The sequence below is a fragment of the Opisthocomus hoazin genome, chromosome 18, assembly GCF_030867145.1.
Source record: "Opisthocomus hoazin isolate bOpiHoa1 chromosome 18, bOpiHoa1.hap1, whole genome shotgun sequence".
NCBI lineage: Eukaryota > Metazoa > Chordata > Aves > Opisthocomiformes > Opisthocomidae > Opisthocomus > Opisthocomus hoazin.
Genome location: NC_134431.1, coordinates 15,976,617 through 15,996,509, shown reverse-complemented (window position 1 = coordinate 15,996,509; position 19,893 = coordinate 15,976,617). Strand labels below are relative to the sequence as shown.

Genomic DNA, 19,893 nt, shown 5'->3' with positions numbered 1-19,893 from the left:
ATTCCCTGATATTTCAGTGGCTGATTGAAACCACACTGAAAATCTCTGCCTGCCTTGCACTACATAAAAGCAGCCTCTTTTCATCCTGCCGAGTCGAGCTGCCGGGGCAGACGGAACACGCGTTGTTGGTATCACACTCCTGATACGATCTTATCGGCAGCTCCTGCTTGTGAGTTGTGGCAGAGTTTAATTGACTCTTTCCCCAGATTGGTTTGGGAGGGTTCCTCTTCCCCAGCAAATGAGTTTTCCAGATGCTTACTTTAAAGAAGGAAGAAAAAAAAAATAGTTAGGGATTTTCTTTGGCCACCTTTCCAGCTTCCAGCTGTTAAGTACTGGAAATGTGTTCTTCATTATGTCCAAGAGAGAAATGTTTCTTTCTTCCGATTGGGGTGGCAGTAAATATTTCAAAAGATAATATGCTGCAGACAAGTAGCGTTTGTTTTCCAAGCGGCTGCGGTGGGGAGCGAACGCCGGCGCGATGAGCGGGCCCTGGAGCTGCTGTGGTCTCTTCTCCCTGCAGCAGCCGTCCCCAGGCCCTGCGCAGTCACTTCGTTTGGGTATGGATTCAATAACCGAGTGCCTGGTTCTCCCTTCAGGCAGTTTGCATTAATTAAAAACCAAAATCAAACCAAAAATACCCTCCAAAGCAGAAATGATTAGCAATCCTTAGCAGCCCCTTTGTGTTAACCTTCTGGTGCTGCTGCCTTCAGAGCACGTCTCCAGCCTACGACTCCCTTCTCCTCGCCTGACCCCAGAGCAGTTGAGTTCTGGAGTGAGCCCGATGAGCCAGCAATGGGGCTATTTTGGATTAAGAGGAGGAGGGGTGAATTCCAGCTTTGTGGAGTGTTCCGTTCTCTGCCAGTGTTGGCTTTGCTCACAGCAAGGACGTTCCTCTGGCTTGCGTACTTCTGGTGATCTTGGCCAGGGCACTTCCACAAATAGGAGAGTTGCAGGACACCACCTTGTGCTTATTCCAGCTAATCGTAGGTAATTAAGTCGTCCAAGTTTGGCACATAGTTTCCCTCTTTCGTCAAAAAGGTGCACAGAGTTAGAGGAGTTAAATTTGGGTATCTACAAGCATTGTTGTCTGTCGTCGCTGTACCCAGCTGGGGCTCCCACGGAGGTGACGGTGCTGGGGACTGCCATGGCAGCATCTGGAGCTGAGGGGATCTTCTCGGAAAGGCAGGGAGGTGGAGAGAGGGCTGTCATCGATGGCTAACAGGAACCCGTGATCTGCATCAGCTCATGAAAGTGGTGGTGTAATCCACGAATAAGCCCTTGGAGCAGAACAGCAGCGGCTGATGCTGGAGATGATAATTTGTGGTGTGAGAGGACAAAAAAAATATTGCAAATTTTGCTATGGGCTAATTGAAATTCAGAGGAGCATGAGCCAGCTGGGAGAAGAGGTGAGTGAGAGACAAGGAGCAGAGCTGGCAGGCAGGACTGGGGTGTTTCTCCGACGGGGAAGGCAGGAGCAGCCCCGCAGGTGGGAGGTGGCTGAGCCGCAGAGCCGAGGTTTCTCCCGGGTCTCGGATGCGGTCCCTGTTCCACAGCTGGGATGCATGGCTCTCGTGCAGTCCGTGCAGCTTCTGGGGATGTGAGGAGGCACAGATCCCCACGCCGGAATGGGCAGGAATGCTGCGAGTGGAGTGGGGCCAGGTGCCAAGGGTCTGTGTTGTGACCACCAGCTCTGCAAAGGCTGACTTGAAGCTGAAATCACCCGTCGTGCTCTCTCCTGCCTCCATACCTTTACAGGTGTCTCCATCCTTTTTATTTTCCCCCTGTTTTCTGTGGTAACAGCCTGAAGTGAAAGGGAAAGGCAGGGTGTGAATGGACTATTCAGATGTTCTAGACCTTCATTCCCAATGTGGGAAATACTTCAAAATATCTGTTTCGCCCACAAAGACTGCAGCATATTTTTCCCTTTAAAACAGTACGAATTTTTTTGGAAAGAATTAAAATACCAATAGAAGCAGGAGGGCATAAGCCAAACATTAAGAAAAAGCCCTTGAGGATAAAATGAGTTTGTGAGCAATTTGGTCTTGAACTCTGTGGGAATCGGACTAGATCTGTGAAGTCTTCCCGGATATCCCTGCATAATTTGGAGCCCTAAAAATAGCCCAGAACTTGAATAGCCCGGACAACTCGAAGCTGCTTTGCAAGAGACTCGCAGCATAGCGAGAGTAGGTGAACACCCTGCAGCACATCTGGGTTTCAGAAACCCCCGATGAGGCAGCTGGGGGATTGCTAATTGGTCACTGGTCTTCGTTAGCATCAGGCTTTGATGGATAGGGATTCCTGGGCTTGCTTCTGCAGTGAGCAAATAGTGGCAGTGGCTGCTTTTGGAAATGTGAAGCGAGTCTAAAGGGTCCAATTAAGCCAGTCCCAAGGAGGGCTGTTTCACAGAAGCCCGTGGCCCGCGGTGCTGGCAGGGAGCCCGCTGCGGTGATTTATCCATGGGCTCTGCCGTTGCGCCGGCGCTGACCCCCGGGCCGAGCAGCTCCGCGGAGGAGATGTGAGCGTATGCAGAAAAAAGCACTTGCAGCGGAGCTCTGGTTTGAAACAAAGCAGCTCGTTTCCTTTCACCAGAGACAAGCCTTATCTGAGGAGATTACGTTTGTCTCGAATGGAGCCTCCGGTGTCATAACCGCGCTCTTCCTGGGCCCATACGGGCTTGCGCAAAAATCCCGTAGTGGCCGGCTGGGCTCTGGTTGTGGCTGTGACTCCTGAGCCCTGGTCTGGGGGCGGGGGGTGTGCCGGGAGCGGGGAGTTTGGGGCTTTTAGCTGTGTGGTTTTTTAAATTTTTTTTAAAAATTGGCCGAGGAGGGGAGCTGCAGGGCTTGTTGTCCTGCCTGTCGGTGAGTGGGGCAGCTCAGGTGTCCTTTGAGGCATCTTGTCGATGCCGACTGCTGCCGTGGGTCTGTGCCCCCGTGGGTGCGTGCATCCTCCTGTGCCATCAAGGGAGAGAGCTGCCCGCTGCATGGGATCCGTCTCGCTGGCCTGACAGGCACGGAGATTTCTCCCAGTAGTCGCGAATGCAGGTTGTCCATAGAAAGGTCTTCTCTGGAACGTGGTCTCCTCAGCCAGATGGAGACGGTTGCTTTCTCCAGCTCCTCGGCAACACTTTTCAGTGCACTCTCACAAGTACAGCTGCAGGAGTTGACTGCTACACAGCTGTTGTCCTATAAGGCTTGCAACGTGGGTTGCAGGTAGGCTACTTAAATAGTCCATCATACCCACGAGCAGACCGTGTTTTGTGGTCCTAGCACAAATGCAGCTGAGAGGTGTTTGCCTTTTCTCCTCCTCCGATGAACCCAGTGGATGCTGCCTAGCTGGAGGCTAATGGTGGGCTGCAGATAAGGTCTGTCTGGTCTGACCCGTGCTCTACCAAGCTGCCCTGAAGGCGGTGGGTGAATTTTGTAGTTATCTGGCCCTCATCAGCTAGGGGAGATTGCTTCTCCTCATCCCTGCGTGCAAAACCCATCCTGCCTGTGCAAGTGTGCTGCGTAGCCCGGCAGCCAAAGAGTTAGGACTGGGGTGGGGGGGTGTGTGTGTGTGTGTATATATATATATATATATATATACTTTAAGCTCATTCATATTGTCCTGTGATGTTAAGTGTTCTTTTTTTAAGCTGGGGCAGGAAGAGGCTGGAGATAAGATGACAATAAAAGGATGGAGTAAGCCCTGCAAACAGAGATAATGCGCTTGAGAGAATGTGGGTGAACTGGTGGACTGGGAGGTTCAAGGAAATCTAAACTTCTTGCCAGTCAGGATGCTGATTTCTCTTGCCAACCGCTCTGCACAGCTGGCTTGGCCTGTGGTGTACCTGAAACAGCTTGTAGTTTTATTTGGGCCAGCTGTTAGATACAAGTTCCTTATGTTCAGAGCTGTGTGACGTCACGTGTGTTACTTCACTGAATTTTTACTTTGTTAATCTCAGTCCGTTTAAATGGTTTTGCTGTTATACCTGGCCTAAATCACCAGGTCTCTCTTGTACCCTCCTCAGCTCTTCTCCCCCTGCACTCTTGTTCCACGAGTCCATCTTGTGATGCCTGACACTTCTACAGCGAGGAGAAATTCATCACTCTGCATTTTTGTCTTGAATTTCCACCCTCCCGCCCCAGCTTGCTGGGAAGTCGGCGTTGTATGCTTAGGGATTTGCTAACCCAATGGAGAGGGGTCTCCTGCCTGCCTGCATGGCGGGTTTCTTGCTCCAGCTGCCCGAGGCTGGGAGGTGTTGAGGGCAGGGTGATGACGGGGAGGTACGATGAGCTACGGGACGGGTTGCAGGGTCGCGCTGGCTCCAGGGGCTTTAAGACACTTTCAAACCAAAATCCTTTCTTGAAGGATGGTTTTGAAGATTGCCGAGTGTTACATCTCGTGGGAGCTTGAGAGTGAGCGTGGGCTGTCTGCCTCCCTGCTCGGTTCAGACCCAGCTGAGAGCCAGGCAGACTCCACGTTCTGACGGGGCCAATTTCTTTGCTTGCCTTGAAATGTCATCAGGGGTTCTGCACTGGCAGGCACCCCATCTTTACTGGGGTGTAAGTTAACCACAAAAGGTGGTAGCTGAGCTTAGACATCAGCAGTACAATGTAGGTGCCACATTCTATGCAACGCAGTGATTTACTTCAGCGCTCCCAAGCTGATCTTCAGTGGCCCACGCTGTTTCCATACAGAAATTGTGGAAAAATTGATGGCCGTGCTGTGCTGCTGCCGCATTTTAATTGTGGAGCAGAAGAAACGAAGCAGTATGAAAGGTCAGAGCAGATTTCTCAGCGAGGAGCTGTTTGCTGTTTGGAGGAAGTTGAGGAATTTTGGCCCAGCGCACACTGAAATTCCTGCTTGGCTGTGTGGGAGCTGCGGCTCAGGGGAGGCAGCTCCGCTCCCAAACCCATCGAGGCTTCGCCTTGACTTTAAGGCTGTAAGGACGACTGTAAGGACGCAAACCTTTTGCATCTTGTAAGCTGTGTAGTGCCTGCCCGAGCTGCTGGTGGCTCGCGGGAGCGGGGATGGAGGGGCCGTGCAGAAGAGCCCGTCCGCTCTGCCCAGCCCGCTCCCGGCGAGCACGGCGTGGGCAGAGCGCGGAGCGTGTCGGAGGCTCCGAGCTCGGCTGCGCTGGACCGCAGACCTGCGCCCTCTCACAGCTGTGCCCACACATCTGGGTCGGGAATGTGCCGTGTTTTAATGACTTTTGTCACCATTGCTGCCAAAGTCGCAGATTCCTTCTGTATGTTTTAAAAGCAAACAATCCGTGACCGCGGGCGCTTCATTCTCCACATCTCGGCACGCACACAGCTGGGTGAACAGTTAACCAAATTAACTGAGAGCTGTTAAATTATACTCAGAAGAAGTGAGGAAGATCGGGAGCAGCGCTGAGCTCTGACTGGCAAACTCTTGGTGAAATCCTCTCATGGCGATGTTGTCCTTGGCTTGGTAGAGGGATTGACATGGTCTCTTAATGTGATTCTTTCTTCTCCTTGTGCTCAAGGTCATAGTTTCCTACCCTGTTAGACTGCATGTTGATAAACAGGAGGTACCAGGCAGGGCTGTCGTTACTAGAGGTGTTACAGCTCTTGACGTCAAGCCCATTCCCTCTGTCCCGGGAGCGGATGCCCAGGGAGGCCTTACAGACTGTATCTACAGCTGCTGGGGTGGTGCCAACCCATGGCCAACGTAAGCAGGGCCTGGGCTGGGCTCTCCTCCCTGCCGCGCTAGTACGTGCTGGGCAGAGATGGTCAGTCGCTGGGGAAGACAAGACAGGTTTTTCTCTAAAGTTGGACCTTCTGCCCTTTGCACTGCAAGGAGTAATGAATAGATGGGGTTTTTAGCCATGTGGGGAGAGGTACCGGTGGCATATTGTGCCATCCTCTCCTCCATACGTGTGTGTTGGCTGTTGTTCAAGTCTTCGTTCACAAAGCAACCGGTTGATGTTCTTGAAATACTGGTGTGAGATTGTTCCCAGCGCAAAGGCAGCGTTGGGGTGAGCTGCTCTGGAGGGAGGTTGTCCACATGGACAGGAGCACTGGAGAATGACCCAGATGGATGCAGCGTGAAATGGACTTAAAAAGCTTTCTTTGCCGAGCGGTGCCGTGCTGGAGTTACCTGTGAGGCACTGAGCCCTTCCTCGTGGGGACAAACTGAATTGGTTCTTCCCCATTAGTTACTGGAAAAATTACTCTCCCTGTGTGTGAACTGGCAGCTCCCTGAGGAGACGGCTGCTCCTTGCTGTCTCAGATAACTGCTGTCGGATTACATCCCTCAAGTCATGCTTTTGCTCAGCAATTTCAGGTTTAGGATGCGAGCACACCAGTTAGTATTAGCAGGCAAGAACTCCCTGATTTTTCTATTTATAGAAAAGCGCATTTTTCTGTATGTTTTGGGGCTACTAGAGACTTTGCTGCTATAGTTTTCATTTTGCTAAAGTTAGTCGCAAACTTCTGTTAGTTCAAGGGAGGAGAATTAAGGCAATGGACTAAGGGCCGTTGAAGACCATCCCCAAGAACAAGGGGGTATTTTTTTCTGCCCAAAGCCATGGTTATGTCGGTGGCTGGATTTATTTAGCTGTCTGGACTAGAGTGACTTCCAGTGAAATTCCCCTGCAACAGCAAGTCTTGCAGGGACATCTGCTCGTTGCTCACCTGTCTACGTGAAGCCGCTGGCCAGGCAGTTTGGCTTCTTCGCTCGGCACGTCAGAGAGCACGGCACAAGCACGCGTTACTTCGCAGCGGGGGCCATCGATGCCTGCCCGTTAGCGCAACGTGCCTTGGCCGTCAGCACAAAGGCTGATGTTCATTTTCCATTTTTCTTCTTTGTGCTGCTTTTTTCCTTACCTCTCTGTTCAAGTGAGACCATATTTTACTGGGAGGAACGTCCTGGTATGAACAGCAGCTAATCCTGCCAGCAACTACTTACAATGCAGATCTTTTCCTGGAACACCCGACTCCCAAAAAGCATTCCCAGAAGCTTCCTAGAAGCATTTAACAGTCAAAGACAATTGGCACCTCAAGGTAAATAGTCTGCGAATCTGAAATCCTGAGCATAGTTACTGTGTCTTATCTCTGAGCCATCGGGAGGTTTTAAGGGTAGCTTTACAGCCGCCGATGTGCTGGGCTTCCACTGGTGTTTGCAAGGGGACTGGAGTGACTGGGGAGGGTTGCAGCCCTCGTGGTTGGGGCACCCGCTCTTCTCCGTGTCTGTGCCCAAGGCTGTCCACGTTGTGGTTCCAGGAGAGTCCGCTGAGCCCTTCCCTGAGAGTGGGCTGGTTCAGGTTTAGGCTAAAAGACAAATACTGAAGTCTTGTCACTAAGGGGTTACTTTACGCTTCTCCCAGCAACCTAGAAAATGCAAAGGCCGTCTCAGCCCAGTGCAGGGCATCTCCTAATGCACAGTGAAAGCCTAGTGTGGGCGAAGTCCTTATCTGTAAGTGACTGGAGCCTCATCCCGAGGAATTGCAGCCACCCCTGTCTGTCCTGACAGCTTTCTGCTCTGCTGTGGCGCCCACCTCGGGCATGCCTGACTCCAGTAAGTGATGCTTGGGTGGCTCTGGGGCACACACGGAAAGGGCTGATTCTGCGTTCAGCAGGGACCCTGCTTGCTGGGGTTTAAGCACAAGCTGGTGTTCAAGCATGTGCGGGTTGGTCGAGGGAGGTTCTCCTTCCCCTCTACACTGCCCTAGTGAGGCTCCATCTGGAGTACAGCGTCCAGTTCTGAGCTCCCCAGTTCAAGAAAGATGAGGAGCTACTGGAGAGAGTCCAGCGGAGGGCTACGAGGATGAGGAGGGGACTGGAGCATCTCTCCTATGAGGAGAGGCTGAGGGAGCTGGGCTTGTTCAGCCTGAAGAAGAGAAGGCTGAGAGGGGACCTTATAAATGCCTCTAAATATCTGCAGGGTGGGTGTCAGGAGGACGGGGCCAGACTCTTTCCAGTGGTGACCAGCAACAGGACAAGGGGCAATGGGCACAAACTGAAGCAGAGGAAGTTCCGTCTGAACAAGAGGAAGAACTTCTTCCCTCTGAGGGTGATGGGGCCCTGGCCCAGGCTGCCCAGGGAGGTTGTGGAGTCTCCTTCTCTGGAGATATTCAAGACCCACCTGGACAAGGTCCTGTGCAGCCTGCTCTGGATGACCCTGCTTGGGCAGGGGGTTGGACTGGATGACCCACAGAGGTCCCTTCCAACCCCGACCATGCTGTGATTCTGTCAGCATCGTCCAGACGCAGCATGTGTAGCTGGGCGGCACTTGCTGTTTGCAGTTCCAGGCAGGCACGGAATTAACGGGATGCTCCCCAGACCCCATGCCCTGCCCGGACTCCTCCATGCCGCTCTCCTTAGCGTCAGCCAGCTGAACCTGCTGTGCGTCGGGCTCTTGCTGCTGCCCTGTTGGTGGTCATTTCTAAAACTTGGCTGTCCTCATCTTCAGCTCGGCACTGTGCAAGCTCACTGAGCCACAAGCGATGGCACCGCGCTGTCCTGCCCGGTGCCAAGTGCTCCAGATTTGGTCCCCTGAGGATTTTTGGCTCTGGCTGAGGAGGGGCAACTCTCATGGGAGGATGCTGTGAGGATAAAGCAGTGCTGTGTGTGAGGTTAGTGAGCGAGCCAAATCCTTCTCAGAAGTGGTGGCTAAAGAAACAATCCTATGTGGAAAATGCTCTATCAGCTGTTCACCTAAGCCAAGCTGCTTAGAAAGGGAACAGGCGCCGCTTAGAAAATAACATCGTAAAACCTTGGGTTGCTGTTTAGTTGTGACACTGAGCAGGCTTCACGCTGGCTGGTAGTTCCGAATCCGTGGTTTCCAGGCGAGTGTTTGCTTTGATCTCTCTCAATAAAACTCTTGAGAGAAGAACGTGAAAGCGGGTCGGTGCAAAACTCGGTCCCTGCGCTGGGTCCCCGAGCATCAGCGCTCACCCCTCACCCCAGCCCTGCTGAGGGGTTTGAACAGCTACGGCTCCGCAGCTCTGCCCTGTCCCCTCGGGCGCGGGTCTGTGGGCTCTGGCTCTCTGCCGCGTGTCCCGGGCAGGGGCTGGCTGTCACCTCCCGGGGCAGCCGCGGGCTGCCCGGCCTCGGGACACTCTGCCTTGTCCCAGACTTTGTGGAGGAAGATAAGAGCTGAGCTGTCTCCGGGGGCAGGCAGCTCTGGTTTCTTCTCAGAGAAGTGTGGGGCACCCCGAAGGGTTTCTGGGCATGGGTGTGATGAGTTGCAACGGACTCTGCAGACAGTGAAAGGGGGTGGGTGTGTTTTTTCTAAAACTTGGCTATCAAAATCTTGGGATACAACCGTAGGGGACCTTCTTATTCAGAACCCTGTAACCCTGCATGAATAATTTGGGAAAATGTCATTTGTAGGGGTGAGGACTTGATGCACAGACGTGGGAGAATGAGGCGGGAGGTGCGGTGAGCAAAAGAGGGAAATGGGGGCAAAGTGTGCCTTTCGGTACACACGCATCTTTCAAACACTGACTTCTGTGCTTTTTCTGTCTCAGGGACTTGAGTATTTTATTTAAAAAAAAAAAAAGACTGGGTAAAAAGCCATGCCTGTTTGGAGGGGAAACACCGTTTTTTGCTGCCTAGAACGGTTGTAATAGTTCTTGTGTGGTTGGAAATAAAAGGTAGGTGCGTACTTACCAGCAGCTAAATGTGAGAGACTTTAATGAAAGATTCTGATGTATGGGCTAGGAAGAAACAGATCGGCCATAGCACGGCGGAAGCTCAGCGGGGCGGACAGTCAGACTGTTAATGAGTAAACCCATTGCTTCAATGAGAATGTATTATTACAGGCAGAAGATGCAAGGGGGGAAGATCACTGACCTGGAGACATTCAAAGCAAGTCAGAAGCTCTCTGGCTTTCCAGGGCTTTTTCACCTTTCACATATTTGTTAACAGGGATAAAAGGTGCTTGAAGAGGCTTGTTTGTTATTAGCTTTGGCTTCTGCCACTGCTGGGAAGAGCAGATGCGATGCCGGCGCTGCCAAGTGTTTCCAGGCCTGAGGAGCACTCGCTGTGTCCATGGTAGATGGGCAGCCGCTCGCCCGAACACCGGTGCCCGGGCTGGGGACAGAGGTGACCTGTGCTCCCAGGGAGCTGCTTTCCCCAGGGGCTGCGGACCGACAACCCCATCCGGGCTCTGGCCTCTGCCACATCTTCCAGGTGGGATTGTGGCTTGAACCAAAGCAGTGCCTGGGGGATAGATGAGCTTGGGTGGAAGGAAGAGCATCGGTTGCTCTGGAAAGCTCTGGGGAAAAATAGAATAAACCCCAACCAACCACTTCCCATGGTGGTTTTAGTCTGGAGAAGAGGAGGCTGAGGGGGGAACTTTCTCGCTCTCTACAACTACCTGAGAGGAGGTTGTAGTGAGGCGGGTGTTGGTCTCTTCTCCCAAGTAACTAGCGATAGGATGAGAGGCAATGGCCTCAAGTTGTGTCAGGGGAGGTTTAGACTGGATATTAGGAAGAATTTCTTTCCTGAAAGAGCGGTCAGGCATTGGACCAGGCTGCCTAGGAAAGAGGTGGAGTCCCCATCCCTGGAGGTGGTAAAAAAATATGTAGATACGGCACTTCAGGACATGGTTTAGCAGGCATGGTGGTGTTGGGTGAATGGTTGGACTTGATGGTCTTAGAGGTCTTTTCCAACCTTAATGATTCTATGAAATGGTTTGTCTGGGGTTTTTCCGCTCTCCCTGCTTTGGTTTAGGTTTTGCGGCTGTCTGGAGCTGCGGTGACCAAGGCTGGGGTGCAGCATGTGCCACAGTGCTGCAGGTGCCTGTCATGCGTGAGCTGAAGCCCTTCGGTCTGCCCACCGCTCCCGGCCACGCTGTACCTGTCCAGGAGGCCTCGTGTGCCCCTGACGAGTGGGATTTATCGCCCGTGCACTGCGCCGCTGAGCCGCAGCTGCTCGCCCGGTCCATCCGATCCTTCCAGGAAGTCCCCAGCAGGAATACGGCAGCGCCGGTAACGCTCTCCACACGCGCGCTCCGCGGGGATATGTAGCAGCGGTAGGAGGAGATGGACTGCTTTGTTTTCACACGGTGCTGTTGTAATCAGTCAACGCTAAAGGTAATAAATCTGTCCTGCAGAAAATAAGGGAGTGGCTTACTATATAGATACTCCTGCGCACTCTGGGGCTGGGAGTAGAGCTGCGCGTAGCTCTGGCCAACGTAGCCTGCTCGTACCTTTTTGTCAGAGGACCAAAAAAGGGCTGTTTGTCAAAACTTAGTTGCCAACATGACAGCAATTGGAAGATTTAGTTTGCTTATCCAATGCTGCTGTGTGGCTTTGTGGCACCTGGGAGGAACACGAGTGAGACTTCACCCAAAAACCCTCACCAAAGAAACACGGGCTGGGGCCAGTTTGCTGTCTGGATTTTAGATGTGCCTCCCGGAGCTGGAGATCTGAAATCAGAGCCTCGAGAGAGGGAACAGAGGAAAAATACACGAGTTTGCCATCGTGTGCTGCTTATGTAGCAGGATGGATGGACAGATGGGCAGAGAGTGTGCTGTTCCAAAAGCAGCTGGGTTTCTCTTGCCTCTCTGGGTCCTGGTTTTACTCTTTGCACTGTTCACGCTGGGCAATAATCAGAATTACGTTTTCATGGGATTTTGGTGCTGCGTAAAGCTGCCCACCATCCAAACGTGCAAAGGGATGGAACGAGGGGGAGATGGAGGAACCGCCCTCATCTCCATCTTCCTCTCCTGCCTCTGGGACTTGCTCCATCCTTCCAGGCACTGGGGCAGCCACAAGTGATCGTTACTAAGGGAACGCGCCTCAAAACCAGGAACAGCAGCACCAGCTGGATGTAGGGATGTTACTATTTTCAAAGAAAGTTGGTTGCTAATTAAAATACTCCTGTCAGAATTTCCTGGCTGCAAACTCGTTTCACGAATTCCTGGGTGACGGTCGGGGGTTGAGTTGTACCTGACGTGGTTTCAGAGGTGGTGAGAGCGAGGGGTCTGCTCACCTGGGAGCAAGCGTGTGCATCGGATCTGGTGCTTCACCTCCTTCCTCCACGGAGAAGGGAAAGAAAATTGCCCAAGAGGCTGGGAGCACAGAGGTTTTTATTCATCTGACTGATAATAGGAGCTAAATAAAGGCTTTGGAAAAAACCCCGACCATTTCTCTTGCGATATTGGTTGGGCAGAACTGTACTGAAATTAAACATGGAATGAAAAGTCTGGCTTTTCTGCCAGCTCTATTTTTAGAGCTACTGCTCCGTCTTTGTATCTTTCTGAGTTTTCTCAGCATATGCACTTGAAGCAGGCAATCTGCCTTTATTTTTTCCGGCAGGCTGTGATACTCTGCAAGATAAGGATGCTGGACAGAGGGGCAGGGGACTTGGCAGACTGGACAGAAATCTCTCCGAATACCGGGATGCAGGTTCTGTTCCAGGATCGGGTTCACTGCGGTCACAGACTCGGAGTATTTTCTGTGCTCCACATAGGAATGGCCCTAACCCTTATGTACTGGAGGGGGGTGGGTGTGCAATACTGGCTGGCTCTTTTGCATCCCGAAATTGCAGTTATGACTGGAATAAAATTGGGCAGCAATCTAACAGCCCATGGCAGTGCTAACGATGGGCTTGGGTATGGAGCAGAGGAATCACGTTTGGCTTTGAGAGCGGGAGAGGAATATCCGAACTGCGCTTCAGCTGAGATACTGCGGCTGATCCAGCAAGAACCCAGAGGTTCTTGTTCTTTCCTATGAAAAGCAGCAATAAAAGATAAAAAGTTAGCCTGCTAGCCCTGGTCTTTAAATGTTTAACCCTGCCAGCAAGCCTGGGTCACAGTTCTCCCCGGTGCCCAACGTGTGTGCATGCACAAAGCCGCATCTCCCTTGTGCTGAGCCCAGCCCCACCATCATCTTTCAGCTAGAGAGGGCTCGGACGGGTCGTGAGCCTGTGCCCGCAGCGCTTACGCCAGGGCTTGCAACCAGCAGCACTGGTTCTTTTTTTGGCTGCTGTTTTCGCTTTGTAGAGCTCTGAGCTCTAGGCTTGGTTTTACATCAAGTTCCAGCGTTTGTGCAAAAAACAGCTCTCACCACGCACCAGTCTGACCCGTGCTCTCCAGAGGCAGGGGACTTTGGAGAGCTGGAAGCAGACGAGGAGTTTGAACTCAAGGACATTTAATTAGGAACATTTCTTTCCAGCATGGAACTGGATAGCGAGGAGGACCCACACAGAAACTCCGTGGGTTTTACTGACGATAAACTGGTAGCTGGCTTTGCAGAAAGGTAAATGCAGAACACAGGGATATGATTTTGTGTTTACACTTGCTGTGCAGTCAGAGCCGAGGCTTTCCCGGTGCCTGGGACCAGGACACATGTAGGTACGCTGGAGCCACGGTGAATTTTGTCCAGCTAAAGGCGATGCCACACTCCAGTAGGAGCACGGATTTAATCACTGTAGAATAAAGCCGGAGGAGGATTTACAGTGGAGGGAAGGTGCAACTTCACTGGCTGGTACTCAGCCCTGTTCCCATGCCAAGAGGCAGATGTTAAGCTGTGAGAACTGGTCCTTCAGAGAAAGCAGCTGCCTGAGCCGAAGCCTCGTGGGCTTCGCTAACAAATAACAGCTCTGCTGAGAGGGTGAGCGGGGAGAAAATGCTGGTCCTCGAAAAAAGCTTGGTCTCGTAAGCCTTGACAACACGTAGATTGCAGAGGGGAATGAAGGCAACATTTAGGTCTGTTTTTCCTCAGTTTTTAGCAGCTTGAACAAGATGTCTGCTTCCCCCTTGATTGGGCTTGCAAGTCTTTTGGCCGCAGGGAACTGTGCTGGGTGACTGCTTTGATTTCTTCGTTCTGGATGGCACCAGCCCTGACCAGTGCAAACCCTGAGAGTGGTGACAAATCCCACCCTCCTGCCCATCCCCAGCTGGAGAACGGCCTCTGACTTGCTGTGCTTCGGGATCACGCGGATTCCCCGGCTCAATCTGGTTCACCCCTCCCTGAGCTGCTCACTCGAGCCTGCGCCCGGGCATAGGTTTGGGTGCCACCAGCCTGCGGTGGGACCCAGAGCAGCTCCCAGGGGAGAGGCTGTCCCGGAGCCAGAGGAGCGTCTGGCAGGAGCCTGGGGAAGGTTTTATCTGTGTCCTGCCACAGGGGAGACCCAGCCAGTGCCAAGGTGCAGGGCTGCACCCGTGCTCTTGCTCCACACCCACACATCAGCACTCAGACCCCCTTGTCTGAGTGACCACAGAAAGACTTGTACTTTATGGGTGACTTAGTAGATTTAAACGCCTCTTCCTTGTCTCTTTTTCCCCTTAAAAAGTCTCCTATTGATTGTCAGGGTTATTTTGGAAGTATGTTATTATTAATACTCATCCTCTGGCTCGACGACGTGTGTGGCTGGGGCATGGCCGAGGTGCAGGCTGCTGTTCTGGCCCTCCTGCAGCTGGCTATGGCTGGGGTGGGCACGGAGCCGCCCTTTTCCTCCCCTTGCAGAGGTGTCCCTCTGGGTACCGGTCAGTCTTTAGGGGATGTACACTTGCACAGCACCAGCTTTGTGTGAAGAGGGACTCCTGAGCTATAAATCTCTGCTCTTCAAGCACTGAACTCCCCTTTTGGGTTGTTTTTGACGTTAGGAATTTTCTCTGATAAGAGAACTTTATTTGCCTTTAAATATCACTTTGTGACAGGGTGATGGAGTGGGGATTCTTGGAGCGAGCCTGTGCCAGCCAGGGAAGGGGAATTCTGCTGGGGCTTTTGTTTCTCTCTAGCACTGACATTTTAGCTCTTTAAAAGAGTACGTTTATTTTATCCTTGGCAAGGACATGTGTGCGCACATCAGCGTCCAGACAAATGGGAGCAGTCCAGCGTTAGAGCTGTGCTGGAACCAAGTGGGTCTCCTGCTCTCCCCTCCCTGTGGCACCTGGGGAAGAGGAGCTGTGCTGGGGCTTCTCTGCAACCAACTTAAAAACGCAGGTTGCGTGGGTGAAGCAGGGCTGCCATGCAGAGAGTCTTTAAGAAAACAAAACAAAAAAAAAAAAGATTTTGTGATGCTGTATGCAAGGTGCAGTTGGATGCTCCCAGGCTGGTATGTGTGTCACAGTCAAGGGACCCAACTTGGGTACCCCAAGAACAGCCCAAAAGCCAGGTCTCCCAGAACTTAGCAGCTTTTCACGGTCGCCTTGCAGAGCTCGGTGGCGGGGGCCAAGGCTTTGCCTTGCCAAGCCAGGGTGAGATTCCCTCGGTAGGACGTTGGTAGGGCAGTGGCACTGGTTTGCAGTGCTGCCTTCTGGGGTTAAAGCGAAGTCCAAGGTGCTGCCCAGTACAGCCCGCAGCCACAGAGTCTGCGTTGTGTTTGCATTCGGACCGGTGCGAGCTGAGGTCTCTAATCTGGCTCTCTCCAGCAGCCGTGTTGTATCGGGATCCTGTTAGATACGGGTGATTTTGCTCCACGGGCCGCTTGTGAGCGGCGGGATCTGCAACGTGCCAGCTCGTTTATTTGGCTCAGATCGCACTAAGCTCTCCCTGGTTCCCCTGATGCTTCGAGCAGCCGACTAACTCTGTGTTCCTTTCTTTCAGCTCTTCCACGTGGCATACGTCCTGATCAAATTTGCCAATTCCCCTCGTCCTGACCTGTGGGTGCTGGAGCGATCTACCGACTTCGGCCTTACCTACGAGCCCTGGCAGTATTTTGCCTGTAAGTATGGCAGTGCTACGAGAGAGCTGCAGCTCCGTGCCAGGCAGCGAGGCCGCAGCGGAGGTGGCCTCTTTGTGCAAGTGCTGGGCTGGCTTTGGGGTGGTTCTGCGTCATCGCTGCGATGCGGTGCGCGTCGTCTGTCTCTTCTGCCCAGTAAGGCTGTGAGAGTTGAAGCTCAGATCAGAGCAGCTGTGAGAAGCTGCGGTGCTCCTCAGAGCAGGAGAACTTTTTAGCTCTCTGAGGCTAAAACAGAATCACAGAATGTTCGGGGTTGGAAGGGACCTCTGTGGGTCACCCAGCCCAACCCCCTGCCGAAGCAGGGTCACCCAGAGCAGGCTGCACAGCACCGTGTCCAGGCAGGTCTTGAATATCTCCAGAGAAGGAGACTCCACAACCTCCCTGGGCAGCCTGTGCCAGGGCTCTGTCACCCTCAGAGGGAAGAATTCCTTCCTCTTGTTCAGGTGGAACTTCCTCTGTGTCAGTTTGTGCCCGTTGCTCCTTGTCCTGTTGCTGGTCACCACTGAAAAGAGCTTGGCCCCATCCTCCTGACACCCACCCTGCAGATATTTATAAGCATTTATTAGGTCCCGTCTCAGCCTTCTCTTCTTCAGGCTAAACAAGCCCAGCTCCCTCATCCTCTCCTCATAGGAGAGATGCTCCAGTCCCCTCATCATCCTCATAGCCCTCCGCTGGACTCTCTCCAGTAGTTCCTCATCTTTCTCGAAGTGGGGAGCCCAGAACTGGACACAGTACTCCAGATGGGGCCTCACTAGGCAGAGTAGAGGGGAACGAGAACCTCCCTCGACCTGCTGCCCACACTCCTCCTAATGCATCCCAGGATCACATTCGCTTTCTCGGCAGCCAGGGCACACTGCTGGCTCATGGTCAACCTGTCGTCCACAAACAAAACAGTATTGTTGTTGGTGCCCACCCAAATCTCTGTGGATGCCAAAGTTTGCACGGGTGGCAGTAGGTGGACATTGCTGGTCTAGTTCTGGAACATGAGATGTTCTTTCGTCTCCTGCCTGCCCTCCTCTGTCTCACTGCCCTGTACCATACCCAGACTGGCGTGTTTCAGCTCCTCCAGAAGCAAACCAGCGACTCGCTTCCAAGTGGCTGCTGCAACAGAAATGTCTGGCGGCAGAAAACAGTCCCCTTGCCCTCACCCCTTACTGGGGTCAGATACAGCCTGCGCTGGGCAGGGAGCTGCTGTCCTGCCGCTGTGCCGGGTCGGATTGGTGAGAGGCAGCTGGGCAGGGTGGCCACAGAGATCCAGGCTGTGCATTTAAAATCCCTCCTTATCAATTCTCTGGTTAAAACCTGACCCCTTCAGAAACAGCTGCTTCTATGCATCTCTTCTCCCAAAGGGTCCGTGGGGTAGCTGGATGCTGAGGAACATGTTGACCACCGGCCTCTCCCAGAAGCAGCAGCAGTAACTGGGAGAAGATGTGAGTTGAGATCACAGAATCCCAGCATGGCAGTTGGAAGTGACCTCTGTGGGTCACCCAGTCCAACTCCCCTGCCGAAGCAGGGTCACCCAGAGCAGGCTGCACAGCACCGTGTCCAGGCGGGTCTTGAATATCTCCAGAGAAGGAGACTCCACAACCCCCCTGGGCAGCCTGTGCCAGGGCTCCGTCACCCTCAGAGGGAAGAAGTTCTTCCTCGTGTTCAGCTGGAGCTTCCTCTGCTTCCGTTTGTGCCCATTACCCCTTGTCCTGTCACTGGGCACCACTGAAAAGAGTTTGGCCACTTTTGGATCTACAGCCAGTGCTTCAAACCTGGCAGGGACAGACCTCGGAGCCCTCAGAGGCCTCACCCTGGGCTCCCCTAAAGGCTCATATTTCTGGCTTACCTGTCAGGCCATGCTTTAGCTTTGCTGGCCTTTTGTGCGAGGAAGAGCGGCAGACGTTTTACCCGCCGTGTTGCCTGAGCCTGGTAGCTCCTCTCCAGTGCAGATGTTTTCCTCTCTGCTGTGTGCTAGGGGGTAATTACTGCTGTCAAATTGCCTGCTGTGCGCTTTTTTTTCTTTTATCTGCTGAGAATTTCCCTTCCAGCTCTGAAGCCTCTCTTGGGGCCCGTTATGGTCACGTTGTTGCATGGTCTGGGGCAGAGCGGGGAGCTCTTACCCCGCTTGTTCCTGGGTGCAGTGGCAGTGCTGCAACATCTGGAGCCCTCTCCCCTCCCGCAGCATCAGGCTCCGTTACCTCCCCCCGCGAGCAGCGCCGCGCAGTCACCCAGCCCAGTGGAAAATTCCCAGGGAAAGAAAGAGGTGGCTGCTCCAAAACCTGCCAGATTGGCTAGCACAAGAAGTCCTTTGCGGAGGTTTATTTTTGGCATGGGGAATTCTGTAGGTGGTCTCATAAAAACACGGGTCAGTTCAGCAAGAGGGTTAAAAGCAGCCGGCAGAAATGCAAGCCTTCTCCAGGGACACCAGCGAGTCTTGCTGTGGGTGACGGGGTCCGTGCTGGCTCAGGGCTGGCCCTCCAGCCCCGCTCATTGTGGGAGGTGTTCAGTTCCCCGGGCTGCCCCGTGTCCCCCGCGCCGGCTGCTGAAGTGCTTTTGGGCTTGGCTTTGGGGGAGGAGGGAAGGAATGACTGTTGTGGAAAGCATCTGTGGGTGCAGCTGATGGGCTCTCGGGGAGAGGGGCTGGAGGGACCGTGACGATCACAGAATGTACGAGGTTGGAAGGGACCTCTGTGGGTCACCTAGCCCAACCCCCTGCCCAAGCAGGGTCACCCAGAGCAGGCTGCACAGGACCGCGTCCAGCCGGGGCTGGAATATCTCCAGAGAAGGAGACTCCACAGCCCCTCTGGGCAGCCTGTGCCAGGGCTCCATCACCCTCAGAGTGAAGAAGTTCTTCCTCATGTTCAGCTGGAACTTGCTCTGCTTCAGTTTGTGCCCATTGCCCCTTGTCCTGTCGCTGGTCACCACTGAAAAGAGTCTGGCCCCATCCTCCTGACACCACCCTGCAGATATTTACCGGCATTTATAAGGTCCCCTCTCATCCTTCTCTTCTCCAGGCTAAACAAGCCCAGCTCCCTCAGCCTCTCCTCATAGGAGAGATGCTCCAGTCCCCTCATCATCTTTGTAGCCCTCCATGTATTACAAGCGCGGGGCACCATACTTTCCTTGGCCACCAAAGGCGAAGCGAGCACTGGGTAGAGATTTATGGTGGTGTTTATCTACGTGAAGGCTTCCCTACGCTGCGTTTCGAAAGGGAACAGGACATGAAAGATATCCAGGCCTGCAGAGCCGTGTCTGCCCCAGCTTGGCAGGTTGTATGGGATTAGCCCGTTCTGTCTGGCTCTGCTGGGCAGTGCCACCATGGAGGGGATGGCAGCCACAGCGCAGAGTGTGAGGCTTCATCCTTTTCTCTGCCGAGGGTAGGCTTCCCCAGTCTGCCCTTTCCTTGAAGTATTGCTGTGGTTTAAGGGTGATGGGTTGCTCTGTTCTAGCTCAGAGCGCCTTGCTCCTGGCTCGCACGGTTGTGTAGATTTGCAAGAACCGGAGGAGTGTTTTGGTTTTCCTGAGCGGCTGCTCTTGCTGAGCATCCTGTCCCCGTGCCCAGCTGTGGCAGTGCTCTGAAAATCAATCATCTTGAGCCAGCGGTGACAGGCTCCCCGCCTGGGACTTCAGAATAAATTGCCTTTAAAAAAGCACCTGGTGAAGCAAAGCTTGGCAGCCAGAGACCTGATGTTAAACATTTCCACACCATCTTCCCATGGATGCATCCGAGCTCCTGCTGTTACCAAAACTGCGTTTCATGGAGCGAGGCCGTGTTGCTGGAGCTGAGGTGTGGGTGGGTTCAAGCCAGGAGCTCTCTGCGCTCCCCCTTCCCTCCTGCCTGGCCCAGCCTACCAGCGCAGCGCACAGAGCAGGGGACATGCCTCCTGGAGGCACCTTGCAGTAGAGTTTGGAGGATTATTCTCATGAATTAGGTTAACGTTTCCCAGCGTGAGCTGAGCAGTGCTGGCTGGAGCAGCAGGTTGCGTTGGCTGCCTGTTCCTCTTCTCCCCATGGAAGCACCCTCAGGGGTGAGGATGGTGAGGGGACTGGAGCATCTTTCCTACGAGGAAAGGCTGAGGGAGCTGGGCTTGTTCAGCCTGAGGAAGAGAAGGCTGAGAGGAGACCTCATAAATGCTTATAAATACCTCAAAGGTGGGTGTCAGGAGGACGGGGCCAGACTCTTTTCAGTGGTGCCCAGCGACAGGACAAGGGGCAATGGGCACAAACTGAAGCAGAGCAAGTTCCAGCTGAACATGAGGAA

At 53.4% G+C, this 19,893-nt stretch overlaps 1 protein-coding gene across 1 annotated transcript in view; it reads left to right on the top strand.

Moving 5' to 3' along the window:
* LAMA5 (laminin subunit alpha 5) overlaps window positions 1-19,893 on the top strand; it is a 102,169-nt gene that overhangs the window by 27,770 nt on the left and 54,506 nt on the right. The window contains exon 3 of the mRNA XM_075438437.1: window positions 15,509-15,626. Within this exon, the coding sequence (XP_075294552.1) occupies window positions 15,509-15,626 (118 nt within the window). The remainder of the gene's footprint in view (window positions 1-15,508; window positions 15,627-19,893) is intronic.